The 27,101-nt window shown below is 40.1% G+C and overlaps 1 protein-coding gene across 7 annotated transcripts in view; it reads left to right on the forward strand.

Annotated features, from left to right (window-relative positions):
• Positions 1-27,101, forward strand: part of ZZZ3 (zinc finger ZZ-type containing 3) — a 125,729-nt gene that overhangs the window by 83,536 nt on the left and 15,092 nt on the right. For 2 of the 7 annotated variants that reach the window (XM_059689143.1, XM_059689144.1), the window contains 6 exons: positions 13,893-14,031; positions 17,527-17,674; positions 17,761-17,876; positions 18,295-18,384; positions 19,353-19,454; positions 26,043-26,138. In XM_059689143.1, the coding sequence (XP_059545126.1) occupies positions 13,893-14,031; positions 17,527-17,674; positions 17,761-17,876; positions 18,295-18,384; positions 19,353-19,454; positions 26,043-26,138 (691 nt within the window). The remainder of the gene's footprint in view (positions 1-13,892; positions 14,032-17,526; positions 17,675-17,760; positions 17,877-18,294; positions 18,385-19,352; positions 19,455-26,042; positions 26,139-27,101) is intronic. The other 5 variants (XM_059689146.1, XM_059689145.1, XM_059689148.1 and 2 more) reach the window with 5 other exon arrangements.

Genomic DNA, 27,101 nt, shown 5'->3' on the forward strand with positions numbered 1-27,101 from the left:
ATGAAGGTTTTGTTCAGAATTTACCTCATCTCCATTTTTAGGAACTAGAAATTTGTTTCCATTGAGCTTTTCATTTTAATTACTATATCTTTAAAATTTGAATTTGCTTCCTTTCCAAAGCTACATATTCACTCTTTGTAGTTTCCTACATACTCAGTTTTTGTTGCTTCCTGTTCTCTATAGCTATTTTTAAGCCTGTCTTTTATTTTTATTCTTCATTATTTGTGTCTTGTTTTCTTGTGTGCTTTGGTAATTTAAAAATGTGAGCTGTTCATTTTCTTTGGAAAATTATTTATTGGTTATTTTTGAGGCCTACACAATGGGAGACCAGAGAAAATTGCATTTCCTTCTGTAAGTGTCTTGGCAGGGGATGGAAGTGTTTGAACCAGTCTAGAAGCACTGCTTTAAACTATAATAGTCATGGCGTTAGTCTTTTCAGACCACCTTTAGTCTTTTTAGGCCACCCAGATAAAAAGATTTGGGCAGCAGATACATACAAGGACTACCTTTTTATGGTTGAAATTTTTATCTGCTTTTCTCCTCAGTTCCAAAGCAGCTCTCCTATGGGATGGAAGTGAGAGTAGGTAGGGCTGCAGCTTGATGGAAGAGGGTCTCCTATTAGACTACCTACCTTGGTAGCTTTGTTTTCTGTACCCTTGCCATGTGAAATACAGGCAGTTGAGCTCAAGCTTGCATGCTTCAGTACCTGCCCTCAAGCCCAACGTTTTATGCTCCATTTGACTATCCCAGTTTATGCCCAAAAAACCTTGGTTTTACTGGTTCTTCCATACTTTTAAAATGAACAAGGACATGGTTTTTTTTCTTTTTTTCAATTCAGCATTTTTAGTTATTTTTAATAGCATTGAGCTTTATACCTGCAAAGACATATTATCAGAAGCTGAAATACTAGTTTTTCTCTTAACACAGAATATCATAAACTGCTTTTTGATCACCCTGTAATGAGTTCTTTATTTTCATAGAGAGCAAATAATCATTTGTGAATTATTGAATTCATAGATCCCATAGTTTCAGTGTTTGAAATCCTTCATGCAGAAAGAGAAAGTATCAATTATACAGTTCCTATTTTACCAAATAGATACATTTTTAAATGTGTATGCTACTCACATCAAAATTGTTCAATCATCTATAATAATAAAAAGGTAATATGCTAATTAGACCGGGAGACCTTCTGGGAGATCTTCCGGACATCCTTCTGGACAAAGCCATGGTGGCAGGGCTGAGGCAGAGGCAGTTAGGCGATCAGGTGGGTGGGGGAGGGGCAGTTGGGGGTGAGCAGGCCAGCAGGGGGGGCAGTAGGGGTCAATCAGGCTGGCAGGTGGGGGGGCAGTAGGGGGTGAGCAGGCTGATAGGCAGAGGCAGTTAGGGGTGAGCAGACCGGTGGAGGGGGGGCAGTTGGGGCTGAGCAGGCTGGCGGAGAGGGGCAGTTGGGGGCGAGCAGGCTGGCAAGGGGGCCAGTTGGGAGCAAGCAGGCCTGCAGGCAGAGTGGTTAGGAGCAATCAGGCAGGCAGGTGAGCAGTTAGGAGCCAGCAGTCCTGGATTGCGAGAGGGATGCCCAACTGCCAGTTTAGGCCCCATTCCCACAGGGATTGGGTCTAAACTGGCAGTCGGACATACCCCGTGGGGTCCCAGATTGGAGAGGGTGCAGGCCGGGCTGAGGGACAACCCCCTTGTGCACAAATTTCATGCACCGGGCAACTAGTGTATATATAATGAACTCAGTATTTTGCAAAAAAGAGAAATATCACACTTGATTAAAATGGTGGCATAGTTAAATTGAGGCATTTTGTCCATAAATAATTTTACACTGGTAAATTGCTAGGATGAAATTTGTTATAACAAACAAATCTGTGGCCTGATTGTTATTCTTGGGAGCCATTTCACTGCATAGTTTTCTCCTACTGAAAATGTAATCTAATATATGTCTTCTTTTTCTTTCTCTTCCTTCTGTATACCAATGCGTACATATATGCGTTTGTGCACATATGCACATAGGTGAAAACATATGGGTTAACTTACATGATTGTAAGTTTTTCTATATTCACTTCCCTTTTCTTACAGTGGAGTTAAGCTAATACATTTATGCTCATGTCACCTTATGTCCTCTAGTTTTTTCACTGTGTTTAATCAAGATCAGTATTTATAGGATAATCAAGCTGCTCATTTGCAGTAGCAAAGTGTAGTAAATAGCTTCATTACTCCGTTTTTAGGAAAGCTAGAAGAATACCACGGTAAGTATTTATATGCCCTTCAGCTATATTCATCAATTGTTAACAGCTAAACATTTTCCAAAATTTGTTATCATTTTCTTTTCCCTCATCCTCTTCCACACTTCATATACTTTGAAATATTTTGTTGAATAATTTAAAAGTATGTTGTAGACTTATCACCCTTATACTCCAGTATCTATATCTACTAAAAAGAAGGACATTCTCCTGCATAACCTTAAATACCTTATTTTACCCCAGCAGTTTGGCATCTACACTAATAAAAGACAAACATGCAAATTGACCGTACCTTCGCTATGCCTTAAGCCACGCCCACCAGCCAGAGCGACTATATGCAAATTAACCCAACCAAGATGGCGACCAGCAGCCGCGGAACTGGAGCAAGCAGGAGGCTTGGTTGCCCCAATGATGGAGGAAGCCAAGCTTCTTGCCTGCCGCGGCAGCTCTGAGCTCCACTCACAGTAACAAAGTTTCAATTATAGAAGGTAAATAAACCCCAGATACCTGCTTTCAGCCGGCCATGGCCACGGAGCTGGAGCGAGCAGGAGGCTTCCCTCCTGCCCGCCCTGGCCAGGTCTGAGCTCCTCTCAAAGCTACAAAGTTTAAATTATAGAAGGTAAATAAATCCCAGAATAAAAAAAAAAAAGAAAAGAAAAAAAGGAGAGGCTGGGAGCTTCCATCGTCAGAGGCTTGGCCAGCCTGAAAACGGCCCTCAGCCCCTCACCCAGACTGGCCAGGCACCCCAGTGGGGGGACCCCCCACACTAAGGGGGTGTGGCCAGCCTGAAAACAGCCATCAGCCCCTCACCCAGGCTGGCCAGGCACACCAGTGGGACCCCCACCCTCATCCGGGACACCCTTCAGGGCAAACCAGCCAGCCCCCACCCATACACCAGGCCTCTATCCTATATAATAAAAGGGTAATATGCAAACTGACCCTAACAGCAGAACGACTGGGAATGACTGGTCACTATGACACACACTGACTACCCAGGGGGCAGACGCTCAATGCAAGAGCTGCCCCCTGGTGGTCAGTGTGCTCCCACAGGGGGAGCTCTTATCAGCCACAAGCCAGGCTGATGGTTGCCAGTACAGCAGTGGTGGTGGGAGTCTCTCCCATCTCCTCAGCAGTGATAAGGATGTCCGACTGCAGCTTAGGCCTGCTCCCCGCTAGCAAGTGGACATCCCCCGAGGGCTGCCGGGCTGCCAGAGGGATGTCTGACTGCCAGCTTGGGTCCGATCTCCCAGGGAGCGGGCCTAAGCCAGCAGGTGGACATCCTCTGAGGGGTCCCAGACTGCAAGAGGGCATAGGCCGGGCTGAGGGACCCCCCTGAGTGCACAAATTTTTGTGCACCGGGCCTCTAGTTGATACAATAAAATGATCCATAATCTGAATTTTTACATTTATCCCCAAAAATGTTTGCTTCTGCCCCTGTGGTCTATAGTCCAAGATTATGCATTACATTTGGTTGTTATGTCTCAGTATTCTTTCATCTGGAGCAGGACCTAGTAGGTTTTTTTCTTAAAGGGCCAGAGAGTAATACTTTAGGCTTTGGGGATCAACTTCACTTTGCAACTACTTTGCTCACTCATTGTACCTAAAAGGCAGCCATAGACAGTAATTAAATGAGTGTGGCTATATTCCATTAAAACTTTATTTATAAAAATAGACAAGTCATAAGCTGTAGATCTCTTATTTAGAAGAGCTTTGTTTTTTATTTTGTCTTTAATGACACTATTTAATAACTGTTTGAAGAATCAGGCTAATTTTTTTGGCAGAAAGGCCCTCAGCCTGAATTTTTAAAAATGTTTCCTTCATTATTTTTTTTTTTAAGAACCAATGCTGTGCCCAGCTGGTGTTGCTCAGTGGTTGAGCATATCAATCTATGAATCATGAGGTCACCATTTCGATGCCCAATCAGGGCACATGCCCGGTTTGTGGGCTCAATCCCCAGAGTGTATCATGCAGGAGGCAGCTGATCAATGATTCTTTCTCATCATTGATGTTTTTATCTCTTCTCTTTTCCTCTCTGAAATCAATAAAAATATACAAAAACAAATTTACCAATACTGTGTGAACTTAAGAGTTGTTTAAACCAATCTCTTGAGAAGATTCTGGTTGGATTGAAAGGCAGATCTTATCCCTCCCTCACAGTGTGTGTAGTAATACTGCCTAGAAATTGGACAATAAAATTCTCTTCCAGACATCAGGGTTTTTTCTTCTATACTCTTTCATAGAAATATTTTTTTATTGATAGAAGTGAATAAGGAATTCAAGAGGACTTGGATAATGAAAGGTAGTGAAAACAGACATAGATTTGAGTATTTATATTTTAGCCAAATATAATTCCATAATATAAAAGCTAAATTTGCCTTAATTTATTTTTAAGACTTGAAATAAAATAAAATGAACAATCTCTGCCTCAGGTAAGCTTACTATAACTATACGTGCACCCATGTAAAAATGTATACATTTAAGATAATTATTTCATTCTCTTGGTTCTATGAGTATCAAAAGTGATACTGGAATTAAAGAATTTTGGGATTTTTAGTGTTTGAGGTTCCTTTAAATGACTATATAAACATGTATGGATGATTGGGTGCTATCCTGCCAACTTTTATTGGTTTTGACTGAGACAAGCTCTTTTTCCAATATCGTGCAGTTACCACAATTTGATTCTGGTTTGACCCTCTATACCCAACATCGCTGGATGTTAAGTACAGATTGAAATAATTTTCTGTTGGAGGTTTTCATTTTGTGGCTAAGTATTCTCAGAGTCTTTAACCATTCCTCACATCACATCTGTACAATAAATGGCTGGTCTGATTTTTGACAAGTTACTTAATGTGTGCTTTGGTTTCCTTATTTGTAAAATAAAGGAAATGGTACCTTATAAATTTGTGAGGATTGAGTTATTACACTTAAAATACAACAATGTCTGGAATACAGGGTGGGGCAAAAGTAGGTATATAGTGATAAGTATGTAAAACAATTTATTAATTACAATTTTCCATATGAGCAACTATAAACCTACCTTTGCCCCACCCTGTATGGTACACATCTGATAAATGTGTTAGGCACTATTGTTTGTTCTTATTACATTGTTTCTCATCTGTCCTATCTGTTCTTGCACCTGTTTGTCTTAAAGCAGAGCTGTGTATAGTAGCAGGTGTGATCTGACCAGTTTAGGAAGAGTAGAGTGGGCACATCACCCATTAATATGGACTACAGTTGGAGTTTTCTTTTTAATTTGTTGTGGAGAATTTATATTATACATAAAATAGACAGTCTACTATGATGGACTCTTCATACCCACCCTCCAAGTCCAACAGCATGGCCAATGCTGTCCCATTCACTTCTATCTAACTAGAGGCCTGGTGCACAAAAATCTGTGCACTCGGGGGGGTTCCCTCAGCCCGGCCTGTGCCCTCTCGCAGTCTGGGACCCCTCAGGGGATGTCCACCTGCTGGCTTAGGCCCGCTCCCCGGCAGTCAGACATCCCTCTGGCAATCCGGGAGCCCTCGGGGGATGTCCACCTGCCAGCAGGGAGCAGGCCTAAGCTGCAGTTGGACACCCTTAGCACTGCTGAGGAAGCGGGAGAGGCTCCCACCATCACCTCTGTGCTGGCTGCCGTCAGCCTGGCTTGTGGCTGAGCAGAGCTCCCCCTGTGAGAGCGAACTGACCACCCGGGGGAAGCTCCTGCATTGAGCGTCTGCCCCCTGGTGGTCAGTGTGTGTCATAGTGACCAGTCATTCCTAGTCGTTCTGTTAGGGTCAGTTTGCATATTACCCTTTTATTATATAGTTTAGAGGCCTGGTGGATGGGTGGGGGCTGGCTGGTTTGCTCTAAAGGGTGTCCCGGATCAGGGTTGGGGTCCCGCTGGGGTGCCTGGCCAGCCTGGATGAGGGGTTGTGGGTCATTTTCAGACTGGCCACACCCCCTTCAGCAAGGGTGGTCCTCCTGGGGTGCCTGGCCAGCCTGGGTGAGTGGCTGATGGCTGTTTGCAGGCTGGCCCTAGCCCCTTCATTGTGGAGGTCCCCGCTGGTTTGCCTGGCCAGCCTGGGTGAGGGTCTGAGGGCCGTTTTCACGCTGGCCACAGCCCCTTCAGGGTGGGGGGGTCCTGCTGCGGGCCTGGCCAGTCTGGGTGAGGGGCTGGTGGCTGTTTGAAGGCTGGCCAAGCCCCCAGCGGGGACCCTCACCCCATGAGGGTGTGGCCAGTCTGGCTGAGGGGTTGATGGCTGTTTGCAGGCTGGCCACAGCCCCCAGCCACCCAAGCTCCCAGTGGAGGCTGGCTAGAAGCAGGTATCTGGGATTTATTTATCTTCTATGATTGAAACTTTGTTGCCTTAGCGAAGGCCATAGCCCAGGCGGGAAGCTTGACTTCCTCCATCGCCGGGACAACCAAGCCTCCTGCTTGCTCCAGCTTCGTGGCTGCTGGCCGCCATCTTGGTTGGGTTAATTTGCATATAGTCGCTCTGTTTGGCTGGTCGGTGTGGCTTGGGGCATAACGAAGGTACGGTCAATTTGCATGTTTCTCTTTTATTAGTTTAGATTCCTTTTCTCCCTCTCAGTGTAGCTCCCCTATTATACCTAAGCTCTATGCCTCCTTTACCTTGATAACACCTAGACCTTTTAGGATATTGTCTTATTCTCTTGGTAAATAACTATTGAATAAATTAATCTTGTCTTCATTGATGCCTGGATCAGTTTCCAGTAGTTTGCTTAGGAGGTAAAGTGGGTGAGTTGGTGGGATTGAAAATACATTTGTATGTATCACTTTTTAAAATATATATATATATATATATATTATTGATTTTTTATAGAGAGGGAGGGAGAGGGATTGAGAGTTAGAAACATCGATGAGAGAGAAACATCAATCAGCTGCCTCCTGCACACCCCCTACTGGGGATGTGCCCGCAACCAAGGTACATCCCTTGATCGCAATTGAACCTGGGACCCTTCAGTCCGCAGGCCAACACTCTGTCCACTGAGCCAAACCGGTTAGGGCTGTATCACTTTTTTTAGATGTCACCCCAGTTTTTAATTATTCCTTCTATTTCTATATAGGGATGTATATGGTACAGTGGGGCCTTCACTTACCAGTGTCCCGACTAATGAGTTTTTTTATATACCAGCTGTCTCTCGGCTGATTTTTTGCATTGAGTTGATAGAGTAATTTGAGTTAAGGAGCTCGGTCTCGAAACGAATTAAGTTAAGGCCCACTGTAATCTTAGTGATAAAATCTCTTGATTCCTCTAGGAAGTAATTAAATTAGTTGGGCCAGAAGACTTGAATTCGCTGTTTTATTAATCTTCTCACTTATTCTGGACTTCACATCTTTATCAGTGTCTATCTTAGGCCTTTCAACCTGATAATCATTTTATCTTGATTAAAGAGAAGCAAAATAAAAGCTTAAAAGTTACACTGTCTTTTTCATCTTGATTGGAATTATTTCTTTAAAGTCAAAATTATTTTACAATAATTTACATACAATTAAAATTGTTAAAATTTATTTGCTTCAGATAGAGGCCTTTCTTCCCAGTGTCAATAACTGACTAGCACTTTTTTCAAGCCTCCACTTATTTTTTCCGTACCTCTATTCTTATTCCTTACTGATGGTTACTGTGCTTTCAGCCGTTGCTGAAATTTTATACACTTACAATCATTTTATTTTTTTATTGTAGAGAGTATTACAGATGTCTCCCATCCCCACCCCCTTTATCCCCTCCACCTAGCCCCTACCCCCTGTACTCCCCCCCCAAAGGTCACAATTATTTTTATATTGATGATACAGAAATGTGTAACTCCTATGTAAAACAGGAGTCATATTATAGAGATGCTATGACAAGTCTATGGTTATTCAGCTAGTAGGGTGGGAATTCTAGAGGTGAAATATGGCAGTTAAGAATATGATGGAGAGGATAGGTTCTCGTACTCAGCTCACTATCGTCACCCTAAGATTGAGCCTGGGTGAGCCTACTTCGTAGAAACAAAACAGCCAGCATAGGCATATTTGTATGCTCCACACATCTCAAAGCAAACAGAGACTTAGTGACAAGTGAGTTTAGATAACCTCTTTAATTTACCTAGGAGTGACTTAGTACGGCCCTTGCTTTCCAACTTTTAAAATGAAATATCTCTCGCTTGAGAGGAGTCTTATCCTTCAATTTATAATCTTAATTGTTAAATGCTTCACCAAGGATTAGTTAACAGGGGACTTCAGAACAAGAATAAGATATGTTTTAGGCAGGGAGCTGAGAAAGCGTTCTGATATAATATTGCAATTGTGCTATGTTTGTGAATTGCATCCTCTTTTTTTTTTTTTTCAACCCTTGAAATTTCTGCTAGTTTTCTGACTTCAGAACTTAAAAGATTCAGTATATTTTTGCCTGCACTGAATGTCTGTTCATTCAAAAAATATTGCCTGGAACGGCTCAGTGTCTGAGCATGGACACATGAACCAGGAGGTCACAGTTCCATTCCCATTCCGGGCATATGCCCAGGCTGGGGATTCAATCCCCAGTAGGGGGCATGCAGGAGGCAGCCGATCAACGATTCCCTCTCATCATTGAGGTTTCTCTGTCTCTCCCCCTTTCCCTTCCTCTCTGAAATCAATTTAAAAAGCTTATATAATAAAAGCCTAATATGCTAAGTGTCTGCTTGGCCATTCAACAAATCAAAGTGTAATATGCTAATGATATGCTAAGGCCAGTCAACTGCTTGCTGTGACGTGCACTGACCATCAGGGGGCAGATGCTCTGACTGGTAGGTTAGCTTGCTGCTGGGGTCTAGCCAATCAGGACTGAGCGAGCTGGGCCAGACATGCCCTGGAGCCCTCCTGTGGTCCTTCCCTGGCTGGCCAACCTCCTGCGTCTCTCCCTGGCCCCAATCCTACACCAGTGGGGTCCCTCCGCCTGGCCGGTGCCCTCACGCAGTCCGGGCTGAGGGACCCCCACCCGAGAGCATGAATTTTGTGCACCGGGCCTCTGGTATATCTATACCAGTGGTCAGCAAACTGCGGCTCGCTAGCCACATGCGGCTCTTTGGCCCCTTGAATGTGGCTCTTCCACAAAATACCGACTTCTGCGCATGGGCCACGAAGTTTCAATCGCACTGTACGTGCACGCCCGCATGTGGTATTTTGTGGAAGAGCCACACTCAAGGGGCCAAAGAGCCACATGTGGCTCGTGAGCCGCAACTTGCCGACCACAGATCTATACTAATAAAAGGGTAATATGCTAATTATACTGGACATCTTCCAGACGTCCTTCAAGACAAAGCCACAGTGGCAGGGGCCGAGGCAGAGGCGGTTAAGGGTGATCAGGCCGGCGGGGGAGGGCAGTTAGGGCTGATCAGGCCTGCAGGGGAGGGCAGTTGGGGTGATCAGGCTGGCAGGGGAGGGTAGTTGGGGGCAATCAGGCCAGCAGGGGAGCAGTTAGGGGTGATCAGGCTGGCAGGCAGAGGCGGTTAGGGGTGATCAGGCAGGCAGGCAGGCAGGCAGGCAGGCAGGCAGGCAAGCAGTTAAGAGCCAGTGGTCCCGGATTGTGAGAGGGATGTCCGATTGCCGGTTTAGGCCCAATCCCTGTGGACATTCCCCAGGCGGTCCCTGATTGGAGAGGGTTCAGGCTGGGCTGAGGGACCCCTACCCCCTCGTGCACGAAATGTTTAAAAAACATTTATTGCAAATCTATATGCTGGGGAGTGTGCTGCACACTGGATTAACAATTAGTGGACTTTTAAGATGTGTTTGCCATTATGGAGCTTACAGTAGTGGGAAACAGAATGAAATTTAGTTGTGGCCATAAAAAACTGTGCGTCATTGAGAAACCAAGATGGCGGCATAGGTAAATACCTGAAATTGCCGCCTTGCACTACCACTTCAAAAATACAGCTAAAGGACAAAACGGACATCATCCAGAACCACAGGAAGGCTGGATGAGTGGAAATTCTATAACTAGAAGGAAAGAGAAAAGCACACTGAGACTCAGAGGAGCTGTGGAAGTAAAATGCAGAGGTACGGAGGTGCACGCGGAAAGGGCTCGCAACTGAGGACGCAGCTGTCTTTTTCAATCGGGAGGGAGACACAGGCTCCTGCTCTGAACTCCAGTTCCGGGCTAGTCTCTGGGGACCCAGACTCATATGGGGAGAAACTCGACTGTGTGGCATCAGTCGGAATTCGAGGGCGGCTTTCTCTCAGAGGTGCTTGCAGCGATTACTGAGGGACACTAAGACCAGGGGCCGCTTAGGGCAGGGCTGAGGATCAACCATAGCTGTTTGCTCCGCCCTGTTGATTCCCTGAGACCCTGCCCCACCCAAACTGTTTGTAGAGGCTTTTGCATATGAATGGCCTGGCCCTTTGCAATCTAAAATTACCTAACAATCTGCAGCTGGGTCAGAGAGACCCAGAACATCCAAAAGAAGGCCCAAGGCCCCACAGCAGTTTGCATTGCTTCACATCTGGGCCTCGTGTGCACCTTCAAACCCCAAAGAAAGAAGAGGAATCTGCGGATCTCTGTAGCTCCTCCTTAGTGATCCAAGAGCCAGTGTTCCCAGTGGTCAGAGGGGGACCATCCAGATTACAACTCCTCAGATCCATGAGGGACACACTCAGGGGGCAGACTCAGTGAGCACCAAAGCCCCACTGAAGTAAGTCCTGCCCCATAAGGGTGTCTCCAGCACTTCTGTCTGGAGAGTGCTCCACTCATCTAATTTCCACTCATCTAAGGGTGTCTCCCACCATAGACACAGCTGATTCTCACAGCCAATTGGCCTGGAGGAGGTCAATTCCTTCCAGTGATACCAACTACAATCATGGCTTAACTACTAGAAGACTATGCACACAGCCCACAAAGGGGTGCACCAAGAGTGTCCACCTCAGGTAATTGGGGAGGCTGAGCTACTGGGCCCTATAGAACACCTAGCACAGAAAGCCACCCTATCAACACAGGGAAGCAGCCAAAATGTGGAGACAAAGAAACAGCTTACAAATGACAGAAATGGAGGAAAGTAAACTAATGGATATAGAGTTCAAAACTACGGTTATAACGTTTTTCAAGAATTTTCTAGAAACCGCCAATAATTTAGTGAAACCCTCAATAAATCTAGTGAGACCCCCGACGATATGAAAAAGGACCAACTAGAAATTAAGCATACACTGACTGAAATAAAGGATATTATGCAGAGATCCAACAGCAGACTAGAGGACTGCAAGAATCAAGTCAAGATTTGAAATACGAAGAAGTAGAAAACACCCAACCAGAAAAGAAAAAATCCAAAAATATGAAGATAGTGTAAGGAGCCTCTGGGACAACTTCAAGGGAACCAATATCCGAATTATAGGGGTCCCAGAAGAAGAGAGAGAGCAAGATATTGAAAACCTATTTGAAGAAATAATGACAGAAAACTTCCCCTACCTGGTGAAAGAAATAGACTTACAAGTCCAGGAAGTGCAAAGAACCCCAATCAAAAGGAATCCAAAGAGGACCACACCAAGACATAGCATAAATAAAATGCCAAGAGCAAAAGACAAAGAATCTTTAAAGCAGCAAGAGGAAAAAAAGTCAGTTACCTACAAGGGAGTACCCATACAATTGTCAGCTGATTTCTCAACAGAAACTATGCCAGCCAGAAGGGAGTGGCAAGAAATATTCAAAGTGATGAATACCAAGAACCTACAACCAAGATTACTTTATCCAGCAAAGCTATCATTCAGAATTGAAGGTCAGATAAAGAGCTTCACAGATATGAAAAAGCTAAAGGAGTTAGTTCATCACCACCAAACCAGTATTATATGAAATGCTGAAAGGTATTCTTTAAGAAGAGGAAGAAGAAGAAAAAGGTAAAGATAAAAATTATGAACAAGTACATATCTATCAACAAGTGAATCTAAAAATCAAGTGAATAAAAAATCTGATGAACAGAATAAATGGGTGAATATAATAGAATCAGGGGCATAGAAAGGGAGTGGACTGACAATTCTCGGGGGAAAGGGGTGTGGGGGGTGTGGGAAGAGACTGGACAAAAATTGTACACCTATGGATGAGGACAGTGGGGGGGGGTAAGGGCAGAGGGTGGGGTGTGAACAGGGTGGAGGGGAGCTATGGGGGAAAAAAGAGGAACAACTATAATAATCTGAACAATAAAGATTTAATTTAAAAAATTGTGCGTCATTAATGCTTTAAGGACTTAACCACTTATTGTTTTTTAAATATATTGTTATTGATTTCAGAGAGGAAGGGAGAGGGAGAGAGAGAGAGAGAAACATCAATGATGAGAGAGAATAATTGATCGGCTGCCTCCTGCATGCCCCCTACTGCCTTGAGCCTGCAACTCGGGCATGTGCCCTTGACCCTAATCGAACCGGGGACCTTTAGTCTGAAGGCCGATGCTCTGTCCACTGAGCCAAACCAGCTAGGGCTTAACCACTTATTTTGAAGCAAACTTAGAGTGACTTGTTCTTGATTCTTTTTTTTTTTTTTTTTGTAATCAAAACCTCTGCAAGCTCTACAGAGTTGGTTTATTTTTTAAAATTTTATTTTATTGTTTAAAGTATTACAGATAGTAGTACATATGTCTCCTTCCTCCTCCCCCCCAATTGACCTTCCCCTGGCCTCCCCTACCCCCCTGTTCGTGATTCTTTTTGCAAAATATATTTGAGTATTCAGGGTTTTGGGTCAACATGTTTACATATGTGTATTTATATGTGAAATTAGACCTTAATCAGAAAAGCAAGACAATTTGAACTAGAGGGAGAGAGAGGGGGAGGGAGGAAATTAATTAGTATACATGTATCATAGTGAGATTTCAGTATAATGACAGGTAGTAAGTAGATTTGTGTGGGTAAATTTGTTAGCTGTGCTAAATGGACTTTTGTAGGCAGGGAAGTAAAAAATCTTAATGGCCTACTTTCTTTAAAAATATTCAATACTTAAAAATCGAGATGAAAGTTAACTTCCTGTAGAACAGTGTAGTAGAGCAAATGAGAAGCATGACACACAATATCATGTTGAATTATGTGACAGTTTTCTGTAATTTTGAGCAAGAAAATGTACCTCAGATTCCTTATTCCAGTAGAGTACAACAGAGGGGCTAAATTTGGTGATCCCTCCTAGTGCTGAAATCTTATGGTTTTAATTTTTTTTAGTGTAGCAGTTTCTTGATGACTTTGTTGGAAAGTCAAGATACTTTCTTATTGCCTGTACTTATTCAGCTTCAAGAATTAAAACATGGGGAAGGCCCCAGCTGGGTAGCTCTGTTAGAGCATGTTCTCATACACCAAAGGCCAAAGTTACAGGTTCAGTCCCCCGTCAGGGCACGTACAAGAATCAACCAGTGAATGCGTGGATATGTGGAACAACAAATGGATGTCTCTTTCTCCTCCTTTCCTCTCTCCCTTGCTCTCTCTCTCAAAATCAATCAAATACATTTTTTAAGGGAGGAATAAGGCTTTGCTTTCTCTGGTATTTTCTGACTAGGTACTTCGTAACTCAGGAAGACCTTATTTATTCCCAGTAATATGTTTTACTAAACTCTTTCAGGTAACTTTAAAAAGACTGTGACTTAATAGTAGATTATGGCTTGAAGTCAGTTTTTGTTTATTGTTGTTATTAGAAAGTTTTAGTAAGGTATTTTTCTTTGTCTCTATAGTTATCAGAGACTATTGCAGACGATTGCTGTACTCGAGGCTCAACGTTCTCAAGCAGTCCAGGATCTTGAAAGTTTAAGCAGACACCAGAAAGAAGCACTAAAAAATCCCATTGGATTTGTGGAGAAACTCCAGAAGAAGGTATATATTAAGCACTCTTTTTAAGATTTATTTGGTAAAAGCTTGTGTTTTTTTATACGGTATATACTTTAAAAATGTTTAATTTTTTCTCTTTCTGTAATTAACCATACTAGAAGGCAGGACATTGCCTTTCTGAAAATAGCTAGGAACTTTATTTAGATGTTCATATAGGAACTTGATGTCCTGTTCCCTAGCCAGTTTTATGATCTTTTCGTGTTACTTTCCCCTTTTTAGAGTGTTTTCCTTCTTCTGCTTTCCTAATTTCAGGATTAGCTAAAAACAGCAACACCACCACCAGAAAAACCAAAACACTAAAAAACCTTCAGGATTTATTAATGTCTTTAGTTTCAATTTACTTTTGTAACTCAAGATAGTGAGATAGAAAACAATGATGATAAAAACAAAAACTCTCTTTTAAATGTCTTTAATATTATGATTGCCAAGTCAGTGAAGTAGCGGTATAAATTTTACTTAATTTTGAAGTGTCCTTTATTTTTAGTATAGAATTTTTTATAATTTTCTGTTTTCCTTAAAACTGAACTTTCGTATTTAACAGGTAACCATATGAAAATGATTCAAATTTTTATAATAACCTTTTAATTTTTATTTTATTATTATTATTTTAAAACTATCTGAGGATAGTTTTTCTGTTGAATTTTAGAGAGGGTGGAAGCGGGTGGGGAGAAACATTGAAGTGAGAGAGACACATCGATTGGTTACCCCTGAGCAGGTCGTGGGGATTGAACCTGCAACCCAGGTCCTGCCTTTGATCGGAAATCGAACCCATGATGCTTCGGTGTGTGGATCAACACTAACTACTGAGCAACACTGGCCAGGGCTATAATATAAAAATGTGGAGATAATCTAGATGTGCGTTTATGACATAGTATGTGTCTTAAATTAGGGATCAGTAATTGTTCAATAATATTAATTAGCATTGTGTGACAAGATTAAAACTGAAAACTATCAAAAAGAATTCGCTTCTTCACCTTAAGCAAAAACCTAGCTTGTGTAGGTATAGTATGACAATATTTTTTTATGTTTTCCAAAGTTTTGAACTATTCTTGATTTAAATATATTTCTTTCTTGATTTCAGAGAGGAAAGGGGAGGGGGAGAACAATAGAAACATCAATGATGAAAGAGAATTGATTGGCTGCCTCCTGCACGCCCCCTACTGGGGATCAAGCCTGCAACCTGGGCATGTGCCCTTGGCCAGAATCGAACCTGCGACCCTTAAGTCTGCAGGCAGATGCTCTATCCACTGAGCCAAACCAGTATGACAATTTTAGTGTAGTTATTAGTTCCCCGTTTTTAATGAATCACAAAAGTGATCTACCAAGTATTAAGGGAATGGCCCTGAAGACTTTGTTTCATTTAGATGTATTACTTTATTATTTTGATTTTTCCAGCTATAATATTTACTTGACAAACATTTCTTTATGTGCTTTAAGAACACTGAATATCTTAATGGATATGGAATCTATATATTGATTTGTTAAAACTTTTAAAGTTTCTAGAACTCTATTGCATTCTCCCTGTTACAGCGTGTCCACTTAGATGTTTATTGATTCTGCACTTAAACAACTAGAGGCCCGGTACAATCCGTGCACCAGTGGGTCCCTCGGCCTGGCCTGCAAGGATTGGGCCAAAACCAGCTCCCCAACATCCCCTGAAGGGTCCCAGATTGTGAGAGGGCACAGGCCAGGCCTAAGGACCTCACCGGTGCACCATCAGGGCCGGGGAGGGATTGCAGGAGGGCTCCAGGGAGTGTCTGGCCCTTCTCTCCCAGTCCTAATCAGCCGGATCCCAGCAGCAAGCTAACCTACTGGTTGGAGCGTCTGCCCTCTGGTGGTTAGTGCACATCATAGGAACTGGTTGAACGGTCGAACAAATGGTAGGACTCTTAGCATAATTATTAAGCTTTTATTATATAGGATTAGCTGTTGCAAGAAGATATAGTACTTACAATGATTACTTAAAATGGATCCAGCTAAAATAGATGTTGTTGTAAATATTGATAAAACATTTGTTAACCTTAATTTTATTCATGTTTCCAAGTGGACAGAACATAGAGTTAGGCACATTTATTAAAGTTGTATGCAGCTGGGTATTTGCTGGTTCTCCATTTTCAGGTTTGGTTTAGAACTGAATTTCTTTTCATTTTATCTCAGAAACAGATGTGATATAGACCAATTTTAATGTATAGGTGTATAGTAAATCCAGATACTATAATAATCATGAAAAATGTATGTTCCTTGGAGAGAAATGCTTATACTGGATTTACTTTAGGGGTTTGACTTTTGTTTTTCTGTGTTTACTCATGTATACTTAATTTGCCTATTCTCTTTAGGCTTACCACATTAAGCTGTTGACATGTGATCTGTTTGTTTTAGTGGACATCTAGAAACTCCTCATTGAAATTAGGAAATTTGTGGTATATATTAATGTATAGAATGCAGGGAACATTTATGGCTGTTAGCTTTCTTTAATATTACCATTATTACTTTAAAAGATGCTCTAATTTTGCAAAAGTTGAACCTTAGACTTGTAGGTACATTTATGACAATGTAATATGTCATAAGCAAAATAAAAATTAAGAATTTTGTGTCACAAAGTGGATTTTGCCCTTCCAGTTTTATAATTTATGACCTGATTGTTTTCCTCATCGTTTTAAACGTTGAAGGTATTGTATAAGTAACACACTCATATCCAATTATCATTTTACTACTTTTGCTTTATCACATATCTATCAGTCTTCAATCCATCATTCCATCTTATTATAAGATACAATGCTTTTGATACATTTCAAAGTTGCAGACATATATTAACTTAACAAAACACTTCAAATGCATATTATTAACTAAAATCCTTACACTTTTATAAAGGTGAATTTTTACATACAATGAAATTTAAAATTTCCTAATTGTAGCATTCTGAGTTCAACAAATGCATCCACCTATATTTGTCCCAAACCCCTTAAAAGACATTGATCATAGTCACCTGATTATAGTAATTATAACAACAAATGACTTCTCTAAAGGTGGTTGGTAAAGTAACTGAATTTCAAGTAAATTAAAGCTATAATTTTGATTCTCAAGATATAATTTTCTTACATGTTGTAAGAATATATATTGTGAAAATAATTCACTGTTTTATGGATAAGTGGTGAACATGGACTACATTTAAAATAAACAACCTTTTTTTGCTTTGCTGTTTATGTTTAAGTTTAAAGTCTGTTAGTGATAATGTACAATATGTCTATACAGTTCAGCTTTAGAGTTCTAAAAATAGTGCTTATATTTTGTTAAATTGATTCGTCCTTTCCTTGTTATCATCTTTATCATTCAATGTTTAGACTACATTATCTTAACTTCATTGGCTATTGGATTTCAACAGTGACTGGAAATGCCCAGGATTTGGTGTCATCTGAAGTTTGGCTATAGTTGATAATTTCTTGAATTAAATTTAGACTGTTTTGTTTTATTTTTTTCCAGGCTGATATAGGGCTTCCATATCCACAGAGAGTTGTTCAATTGCCCGAGATTGTATGGGACCAATATACCAATAGTCTTGGGAACTTTGAAAGAGAATTTAAAAATCGTAAAAGACATACTAGGAGAGTTAAGCTAGTTTTTGATAAAGGTAAGAAATGACATGATAAGATTTTGAGTAGAGAAATACCTGGCAAATTCTTGCTTTAATAATCCTATACATGGTCTTTTATTTAGTAGGTTTACCTGCTAGACCAAAAAGTCCTTCAGATCCTAAGAAGGATGGAGAGTCCCTTTCATACTCTATGTTGCCTTTGAGTGATGGCCCAGAAGGCTCAAGCAGTCGTCCTCAAGTAAGCAGTACACAGTATTGGGGTAGGGAAATTTGAATTGTAGACAAAATATTCTGACATTTTGCTGATTTGTATTCTAAAAATTCAAGCAGTCTTTTCACTGAAGATAGCAGAGACATGAACTTGAAGTTAAGAGAAACCTGGATTGCATATCCAACTCTAACACTTACTAGCTGTGGGAATTCAGATGTCATTTATTAAGGTCTCCAAGCTGCAGTTTCCATTTATATAAAACATTATTAATATTACCTATGTTCTAGAGTTGTTGTGAGGATTAAATGAGTAATATGTGTAATATTACGTGATATATGTTTAAAAAATAAATTTACTAAAACATTTGGAATTAATAAAAAAAGTTCTATAATTCGTTATTTGGTTGTATCAGAGGGTGGTCTTTGTTATTTTCTGCTTGACAAAGGCCTTGTTTTATATGCAGATGATAAGAGGACGTCTGTGTGATGACACCAAACCTGAAACCTTTAACCAGTTGTGGACTGTTGAAGAACAGGTAATAGATATTTCTAAATTGTGTAGGTTAAAAAGAGTTAAAATTAGATATGAATAAAGTGTTTATTATTGTTTATAATCTCTCTTCACCATGAATTTAACATATTTAAACTTATTTCTGTATACTTTTCTGCAATCTTCAAGAATTTTGGATTTTGAGAAAATATGAAATTCTGTTTGGGGATGATTTTTACAGAAGGAACCTGGGTTTTGGGAGGAAGAGTGAAAAAGGTAGTGAAATGGATGGAATAAAGCTTTTGTAGTGCAGTTTTGGGAGAGAAAAACTTGGGGCCAAGTCAAGTGTGCCTCTGAGCTCTTGTTTTGTTGTAGAGGGGAGCTGATGAAGCCAGTCAGAGGGTTCTGTTTCACTGTGGCATGCAGCTAGGACTGTTTGTGGTAAGGTTGGAGACACATTTCTGTCTCATAGGAGGATTAACTTCACAGTTTATTAAAAGCTTAAGAATCTTGACTTCAAGCATCCAGATTATTCTGCATCTTTATTATTTATTACTATGGGAGAACTTAGGAATAGGTCAGAATATTAAAATCAAATCTTTGAATGGAGGACCACACCAAGGAAGGAAAGTCTCTTTTTCTGTCCAAATCCAAATGAATTTATGTTTTTGTCAAATGTATAAGGGTGAACCTAAACGTAGTCTACAAGAAAAGATGGTCAGGGGAAATCACCAAGATGTGTAAAATATCAATTAATTAATTTTTGCATGCTATCTTTTTACTGAAGTGAATAGAAAATCTTTATAAGGGCTTCTATAGGTTTATTCTCTAATTTCGTTTTCCCCGTGAATTCTTTAAGTTGCTTTATGGGAACTTTTTCTTACCATGACGATTTCTAGTGCCTAACCTCCAAAGTTGAGGAGGGAATATTATAATTTAAAATGAAAATGTGGATGTATTTATTTAGAATTTCAGTATTAAACTTTCTTAAATGTGATCTTGGATTTGTCTTAGAAAAAGCTTGAACAGCTACTCCTGAAATACCCTCCTGAAGAAGTGGAATCTCGACGCTGGCAGAAGATAGCAGATGAGCTGGGCAATAGGACAGCAAAACAGGTAATTGAGGAGACAGTCCCATATTGTTGATATGTTTTTGATAGTTTATTTTATGAAGGATAGTGTGACTGACATCAGCAGACTGCAGCATCGTTTTAGCTACAGAGTGCAATGATATGTAGGATTTAAAAATTAGCATTGTATATTTTTGTGTTGCTTTCAGAGAAAACTTGTGATAATACTAAAAAATAAAAATGTAGTGGACTTAGTGTTTGTTGCATGCTTGATGATGCACCAGTGATATACTTAAAAAAAAATTCTTTATTGATTAAAGTATTACATATGTCTCTTTTTTCCCCTTTTGACCTCTCCCTGACCACTCTGATGCCCCAGCACATGCCCTCACTCTCCTAGTGTCTGTGTTCATTGGTTATGCTTATATGCATGCATACAAGTCCTTTGGTTAATCTCTTACCCTCCTCCCCTGCCTTCCTTCTGAGGTTTGACAGTTTGTTCGATGCTTCTCTGACTCTGGATCTGTTTTTGTTTATCAGTTTATGTTGTTCATTATTATCCACAAATGAGCAAGATTATGTGATACTTATCTTTCTCTGACTGGCTTATTTCACTTAGCATAATGCTCTCCATGTCCATCCATGCTGTTGCGAATGGTAAGACTTCCATCTTTTTTACAGCAGTGTGGTATTCCATTGTGTAGATGTACCACAGTTTTTTAATCCACTCATCTGCTAATGGGCACTTAGGCTGTTTCCAAATCTTAGCTATTGTAAGTTGTGCTGCTATGAACATAGGGGTGCATATATCTTTTCTGATTGGTGTTTCTGGTTTCTTGGGATATATTCCTAGAAGTGGGATTACTGGGTCAAATGGGAGTTCCATTTTTAATTTTTTTGAGGAAACTCCATGCTGTTTTCCACCGTGGCTGCACCAGTCTGCATTCCCACCAACAGTGCATGAGAGTTCCTTTTTCTCCGCATCCTTTCCAGCACTTGTTGTTTGTTGATTTGTTGATGATCGCCATTCTGACAGGTGTGAGGTGGTACCTCATTGTTGTTTTGATTTGCATCTCTCAGATGATTAGTGACTTTGAGCATGTTTTCATATGTCTCTCAGCCTTCTGTGTGTCCTCTTTCGAAAAGTGTTTGTTTAGGTCCTTTGCCCATTTTTTGATTGGATTGTTTATCTTCCTTTTGTTAAGTTGTATGAGTTCCCTGTAAATTTTGGTGATTAAACCCTTATCGGTGATAACATTGGCAAATATGTTCTCCCATGCAGTGGGCTTTCTTGTTGTTTTGTTGATGGTTTCTTTTGCTGTGCAGAAGCTTCTTATTTTGATGTAGTCCCATTTATTTATTTTCTCCTTATTTTTCATTGTCCTAGGACAGTGATGGCGAACGTTTTGAGTTCGGCGTATCAGCATTTTGAAAAACCCTAACTTAACTCTGGTGCCGTGTCACATATAGAAATTTTTTGATATTTGCAACCATAGTAAAACAAAGACTTATATTCTTGATATTTATTTTATATATTCAAATGCCATTTAACAAAGAAAAATCAACCAAAAAAATGAGTTCACGTGTCACCTCTGACATGCGTGTCATAGGTTCGCCATCACTGTCCTAAGAGCTGTATCGGTAAAGATATTGCTATGATATACGTCTAATATTTTGCTGCCTATGGATTCCTCTTAAGATTTTTATGGTTTCCCATCGTATGTTTAAGTCCTTTATCCATTTTGAGTTTATTTTTGTGTATGGTGTAAGCTGGTGGTCTAATTTCATATTTTTGCATATATCTGTCCAGTTTTCCCAGCACCATTTATTGAAGAGACTGTCTTGATTCCATTGTATGCTGTTGCCTCCACTGTCAAATATTAATTGAGCATAATTGCTTGGGTCGATTTCTGGGTTCTCTGTTTGGTTCCATTGGTCTATATGTCTGTTCTTGTGCCAGTACAGGCAATTTGGAGAACAGTGGCTTTGGAATACAGCTTGATGTCTGGTATTGAGATCCCTCCTACTTTGTTCTTTCTCAGGAATGCTGCAGCTATTTGGGGTCTTTTTCATTCCATATGAATTTTTGGAGAGTTTGTTCTAGGTCTGTGAAATATGCCATTGGTATTTTAATGGGGCTTGCATTGAATCTATAGATTGCTTTGTATAATATGGACATTTTATTTTTTTATTTTATTTTATTTTTTTAAATTAAATCTTTATTGTTCAGATTACATTTGTTCCTCTTTTTCCCCCCCATAACTCCCCTCCTCCCAGTTCCCACCCTACCCTCCGCCCTCACTCCCCACCCACTGTCCTCATCCATAGGTGCACGATTTTTGTCCAGTCTCTTCCCGCATCTCCCACACCCCTTTTCCCCCCAAGAATAGTCAGTCCATTCCCTTTCTATGTCCCTGATTCTATTATAATCACCAGTTCATTCTGTTCATCAGATTATTTATTCACTTGATTCTTAGATTCACTTGTTGGTAGATGTGTATTTGTTGTTCATAATTTGTATCTGTACCTTTTTCTTTTTCTTATTCTTCCTCTTCTTAAAGCATTTCATATAATAATGGTTTGGTGGTGATGAACTCCTTTAGCTTTTCCTTATCTGTGAAGCTCTTTATCTGACATTCAATTCTGAATGATAGCTTTGCTGGATAAAGTAATCTTTTTTTTTTTCATGTGTGATATACTCTTTTTTTTTTAAGTATATTTTATTGATTTTTTACAGAGAGGAATGGAAAGGGATAGAGAGTTAGAAACATCGATGAGAGAGAAACATCGATCAGCTGCCTCCTGCACACCCCCTACTGGGGATGTGCCCGCATCCTAGGTACATACCCTTGACCGGAATCGAACCTGGGACCCTTGAGTCTGCAGGCCGACGCTCTATCCACTGAGCCAAACCGGTTAGGGCTGGATAAAGTAATCTTGGTTGTAGGTTCTTGGTATTCATCACTTTGAATATTTCTTGCCACTCCCTTCTGGCCTGCAAAGTTTCTGTTGAGAAATCAGCTGACAGTCGTATGGGTATTCCCTTGTAGGTAACTGAGTTTCTTTCTCTTGCTGCTTTTAAGATTCTCTCTTTGTCTTTTGCTCTTGGCATTTTAATTACGATGTGTCTTGGTGTGGTCCTCTTAGGATTCCTTTTGTTTGGTGTTCTCTGCGCTTCCTGGACTTGTAAGTCTATTTCTTTCACCAGGTAGGGGAAGTTTTCTGTCATTATTTCTTCAAATAGGTTTTCAATATCTTGCTCTTTCTCATCTTCTGGCACCCCTATAATTCGGATGTTGGTACGCTTGAAGCTGTCCCAGAGGCTCCTTACACTATCTTCATATTTTCGGATTCTTTTTTCATTTTGCTTTTCCGGTTGGGTGTTTTTTGCTTCTTCGCATTTCAAATCTTTGACTTGATTCTTGCGCTCCTTTGGTCTGCTGTTGGGAGCCTGTATAATATTCTTTATTTCAGTCAGTGTATGCTTAATTTCTAGTTGGTCCTTTATCACAACATCGAGGGTCTCATTAGATTTCTTGTACATCTCATTAAGTTTATCGTCAGTCTCTAGAAGACTCTTGAAAGACCTCAAAAGTGTGGTTTTGAATTCTGTATCCAGCAACCTGCTTTCCTCCAGTTCTGTCATTTGTGTCCTGTTCCTTTGTCTTGGCATTTTTTGTGCTTCGCTGTGTCGATAGAGTGGCTTTCTGTGCTAAGTGTCCCAATTACCTGAGGTAGACACTCTTGGTGCACCCCCTTGTGGTCTTTGTGCTCAGTCTTGTTGTAGTTAAGCCTTGATTGTTGTAGCTAATACTGGGAGGGATTTGACCTCCAGGCCAACTGGCTGTGAGAATCAGCTGTGTCTGCAGTGGTAGAACTTCTGTCCTCTAGGGAGGTGCTAATCTAGCCTTTGCCTGAGGCTATCCTGCAAATGCCTCTTTGCAAGGCTTGGGTGGGGCGAGCAGTTATGGCTGCTCTCAGTCCCATCCCCAGAGGCTCTGCCTCTCAGTGTCCCAGCAACCGCTGCAAACCTCGGAGAGAAAGCTGCCCTTGAGTTCCGACCTATGCCAGACAGTCCCGCTTCTCCCGTTTGAGTCTGGGTCACTAGAGACTCTCCCGGAACTGGAGCTCAGAACCTGAGACTCCCTCCCGATTGAAAACGACAACCGCGCCCTCAGCCGCCAGCCTGCTCCGCGCACACCTCTGCACCTTAGCATTTCATTTCCGCACTGCGCCTCATCTGAGTCTCGGTATGCTTTTCTCTTTCCTTCTAGTTGTGGAATTTCCACTCAGCCAGCCTTCCTGTGGTTCTGGGTGATGTCCGTTCCGTCTTTTAGTTGTATTTTTGAAGTGGTTGTGCAAGGCAGCAATCTCTGGTGTTTACCTATGCTGCCATCTTGGTTTTTTTCCAATATAGACATTTTAATGATGTTGATTCTACCAATCCATGAACACGGCGTAGACTTCCATTTGTTTATGTCTTCCTCTATCTCTTTTTTCAATGTCCTGCAGTTTTCTGAGTACAGGTCTTTTACCTCATTAGTTAAGTTTATTCCTAGGTATCTTAATTTTTTTGTTGCAATGGTAGATGGGATTGTTTTTTTAATTTCTCTTTTTGTAATTCATTATTGGTGTATAAAAAAGTGATAGATTTGTGGGTGTTAATTTTGTATCCTGCTAAATTGCTGAATTCATTTATTAAGTCTAGTAGCTTATTGGTGGAGTCTTTAGGGTTTTCTAGGTACAATATCATGTCATCTGCGAATAATGACAGTTTTACTTCTTTTCCAATTTGGACGCCTTTTATTTTTTTCTTGTCTAGTTGCTATGGCTAGCACTTTCAGTACTCTGTTGAACAGGAGTGGTAAGAGTTGGTATCCCTGTCTTGTTCCTGTTCTTAGGTGAAATGGTTTTAGTTCTTACACCTTGAGTATGATGTTGGCTATAGGTTTGTCATGTAAGGTTATTATTATGTTGAGGTGTTATCCCTCTATTTCCATTTTGCTGAGGGTTTTTATCAAGAAAGGGTGTTGGATATTGTAAAATGCTTTTTCTGCATCAATTGATAGGATTATGATTTTTATCTCTCAATATTTTTATGTGGTGTATCACGTTTATTGATTTGTGGATATTGTTCCATCCTTGCTTCCCCGGAATAAATCCCATTTTGTCATGGTGTATGATCTTTCTGTAATGCTGGATCTGATTTGCTAGACTTTTGTTGAGGATTTTAGCATCTATGTTCATCAGGGATTTGGCCTGTAATTCTTTTTTTGTGGTGTCTTTTTCTGGTTTTGGGGTTAGGGTAACGCTGGCTTCATAGACAGAGCTTAGAAGTGTGCCTTCCTCTTGAATTTTTTGGAATAGCCTGTGTAGGATAGGTTTTAGTTCTTCTTTGAATGTTTGGTAAAACTCCCCGGTGAAGCCATCTGTCCTAGGACTTTTGTTTGCTGGAAGTTTTAGTTATCGGCCTATTCAGGGTTTTTGATTCTTCCTGATTGAGTTTTGGAATGTCATATTTTCTAGAAATATGTCCACTTCTTCTGGGTTGTCCAGTTTGTTGGAATAGAGTTGTTCATAGTATTTTTTTTTTTTACAATTCTTTGTATTTCTGTGGCGTCTGTTGTTATTTTGCCTCTTTCATTTCTGATTTTGTTTATTTGGGTCCACTCTCTTTGCTTCTTGGTGAGCCTGGCTAGAGGTTCATCAATCTTGGTTATCTTTTCAGAGAACCAGCTCTTGGTTTTATTGATCTTTTTGTATTTTTTTCTTGGGCTCTGTCATTTATTTCTGCTCTGATCTTTATTATCTCCTTCCTTCCTTCTGCTCACTCTGGGCTTTTCTTGTTGCTCTCTTTCTAATTACGTATTTTAATTTGAAGAGTTAGATAATTTATTACCAGTGTTTCTTGTTTTTGGAGGTAGGCCTATAATGCTATGCACTTCCCTCTCAGGACTGTTTTCACTGTGTCCCATAGATTTTGGATTGTTGTGTTTTCATTTTCATTTGTTTCCAGGAAGTTTTTAATTTCTTCTTTGATCTCTTTGGTAACCCAACTATATACTTTTTGATTAGACTGTGGTAACAGATTTGTGACATGGCCTTAGTTAGTATTTCCTGCTTGTCTTTAAAAAAACCAGCATTTTTCTCCTTCACATTCTCATCGATATTAGATGTGTTTTTATATTATAAGCATGAGTAGTCACAAGTTGAAAGTATGTATTTAGCTTTGGAATCAATCATTTTTAGGATGTTAAGTACCTTTGGTGGCAGTTTAAAATTATTTCTAGATTTATGATAAATTTAAAATTGTTAGCATTCGTTTAGATACACATATACATTTTAATTTTTAAAAGCTATTCAGGTATTACACGCTTGTCTGCCGATGGGAATGATCCAGTAGAAAATGAATAAATGATGGTGTACAATAGAATGAATAACTGTTGAACATTTGTTAGTGAATCCCAATTTGACAGTCCTTCAGGACCTCTGAACATGCTTTTGAGAGACTTCAATTTTTATGGAAAGCATATACACTTAGATGAATGCATTTGAAATTGGGCCAAAAACTCAAAAACTATTCAGGTATAGCATGTATTGGCATTATGTTCAATGGATTGTCATGTTTTCTTAGGTTGCCAGCCGAGTGCAGAAGTATTTCATAAAACTAACTAAAGCTGGCATTCCAGTCCCAGGCAGAACACCAAACTTATATATATACTCCAAAAAGGTAAGAAGAAAATATATGAAAATAAAACTTAGATCAGAGATTAAACTCATCAAAGTCAGAATTGCTATGTAAAGATGTATACATTTATTAGAATGAACTTGTTTTATTTTTAAAAGTTCACTTACTCTAAGCATTTTGTTATATTGAGCATAAACACAAGGCAGGATTCCATGATTGCTACTCAGTTTAATTGAGAGAGCTTTAATGATGTTTGTTCATTATTTTCTTTGGAGTCGGTTAACTTATGTGAATGAGTGCTGCTCGAAATATTTTATTTTATATTGAATGTGTCAGAAAGGCCTTTGTGATGTTAAAGTTTTTAAGATTTTGACACTTTAATAAACACTATCAGTTTCCAGTTTTTAGATATGCTACTTAAATCCAAGAATAGAAATGTTTAAGATATTTTATTTGATCCTCACTGTTAGTCTAGAAGTGTAAGTAATATCACCTTCACTTTACTGGTAATGATGTTAGTAGCTAGCTGTTATTCTCATGATTGAATGCTCTGGGCCAGGTACTGTTGTACAATCTTTTTATAGATGAAACAAGTAGGCCTTACAATATGTTGGGTAGATTGTCTACTCACATTACTATTAAATCTGGGAACCACTGATCCTCTGATTCTGATCTCAAGTCATTTCCACTGTTGTTCTCTGGTTGTCTCCACAGTGAAAAAGCTACTGTCCCTTTCCTACATAGCACATTGCATCAAATTATAGCCAGGGTTGTTGTTTTGCTTTAATTACAAAAAATAAAGCACCTAATGGCCTAATTTCATTTCCTTAGTAAATCATCCTGGTACTTCTCCTCCTCCACTACTGCCATCCTTCATATAAAGAGAAGCTAAGAGCATATTAATGCTGTTGCTCTTTTTTTATTGAAGCTATATGTTTTGTTTTTATTCTTTTTACCAAGTTTTGGAAGCTTATTTTAACATCATTTGTTTAAAATATTCTGGGT

Source organism: Myotis daubentonii, chromosome 3, assembly GCF_963259705.1.
Source record: "Myotis daubentonii chromosome 3, mMyoDau2.1, whole genome shotgun sequence".
Taxonomy (NCBI): domain Eukaryota; kingdom Metazoa; phylum Chordata; class Mammalia; order Chiroptera; family Vespertilionidae; genus Myotis; species Myotis daubentonii.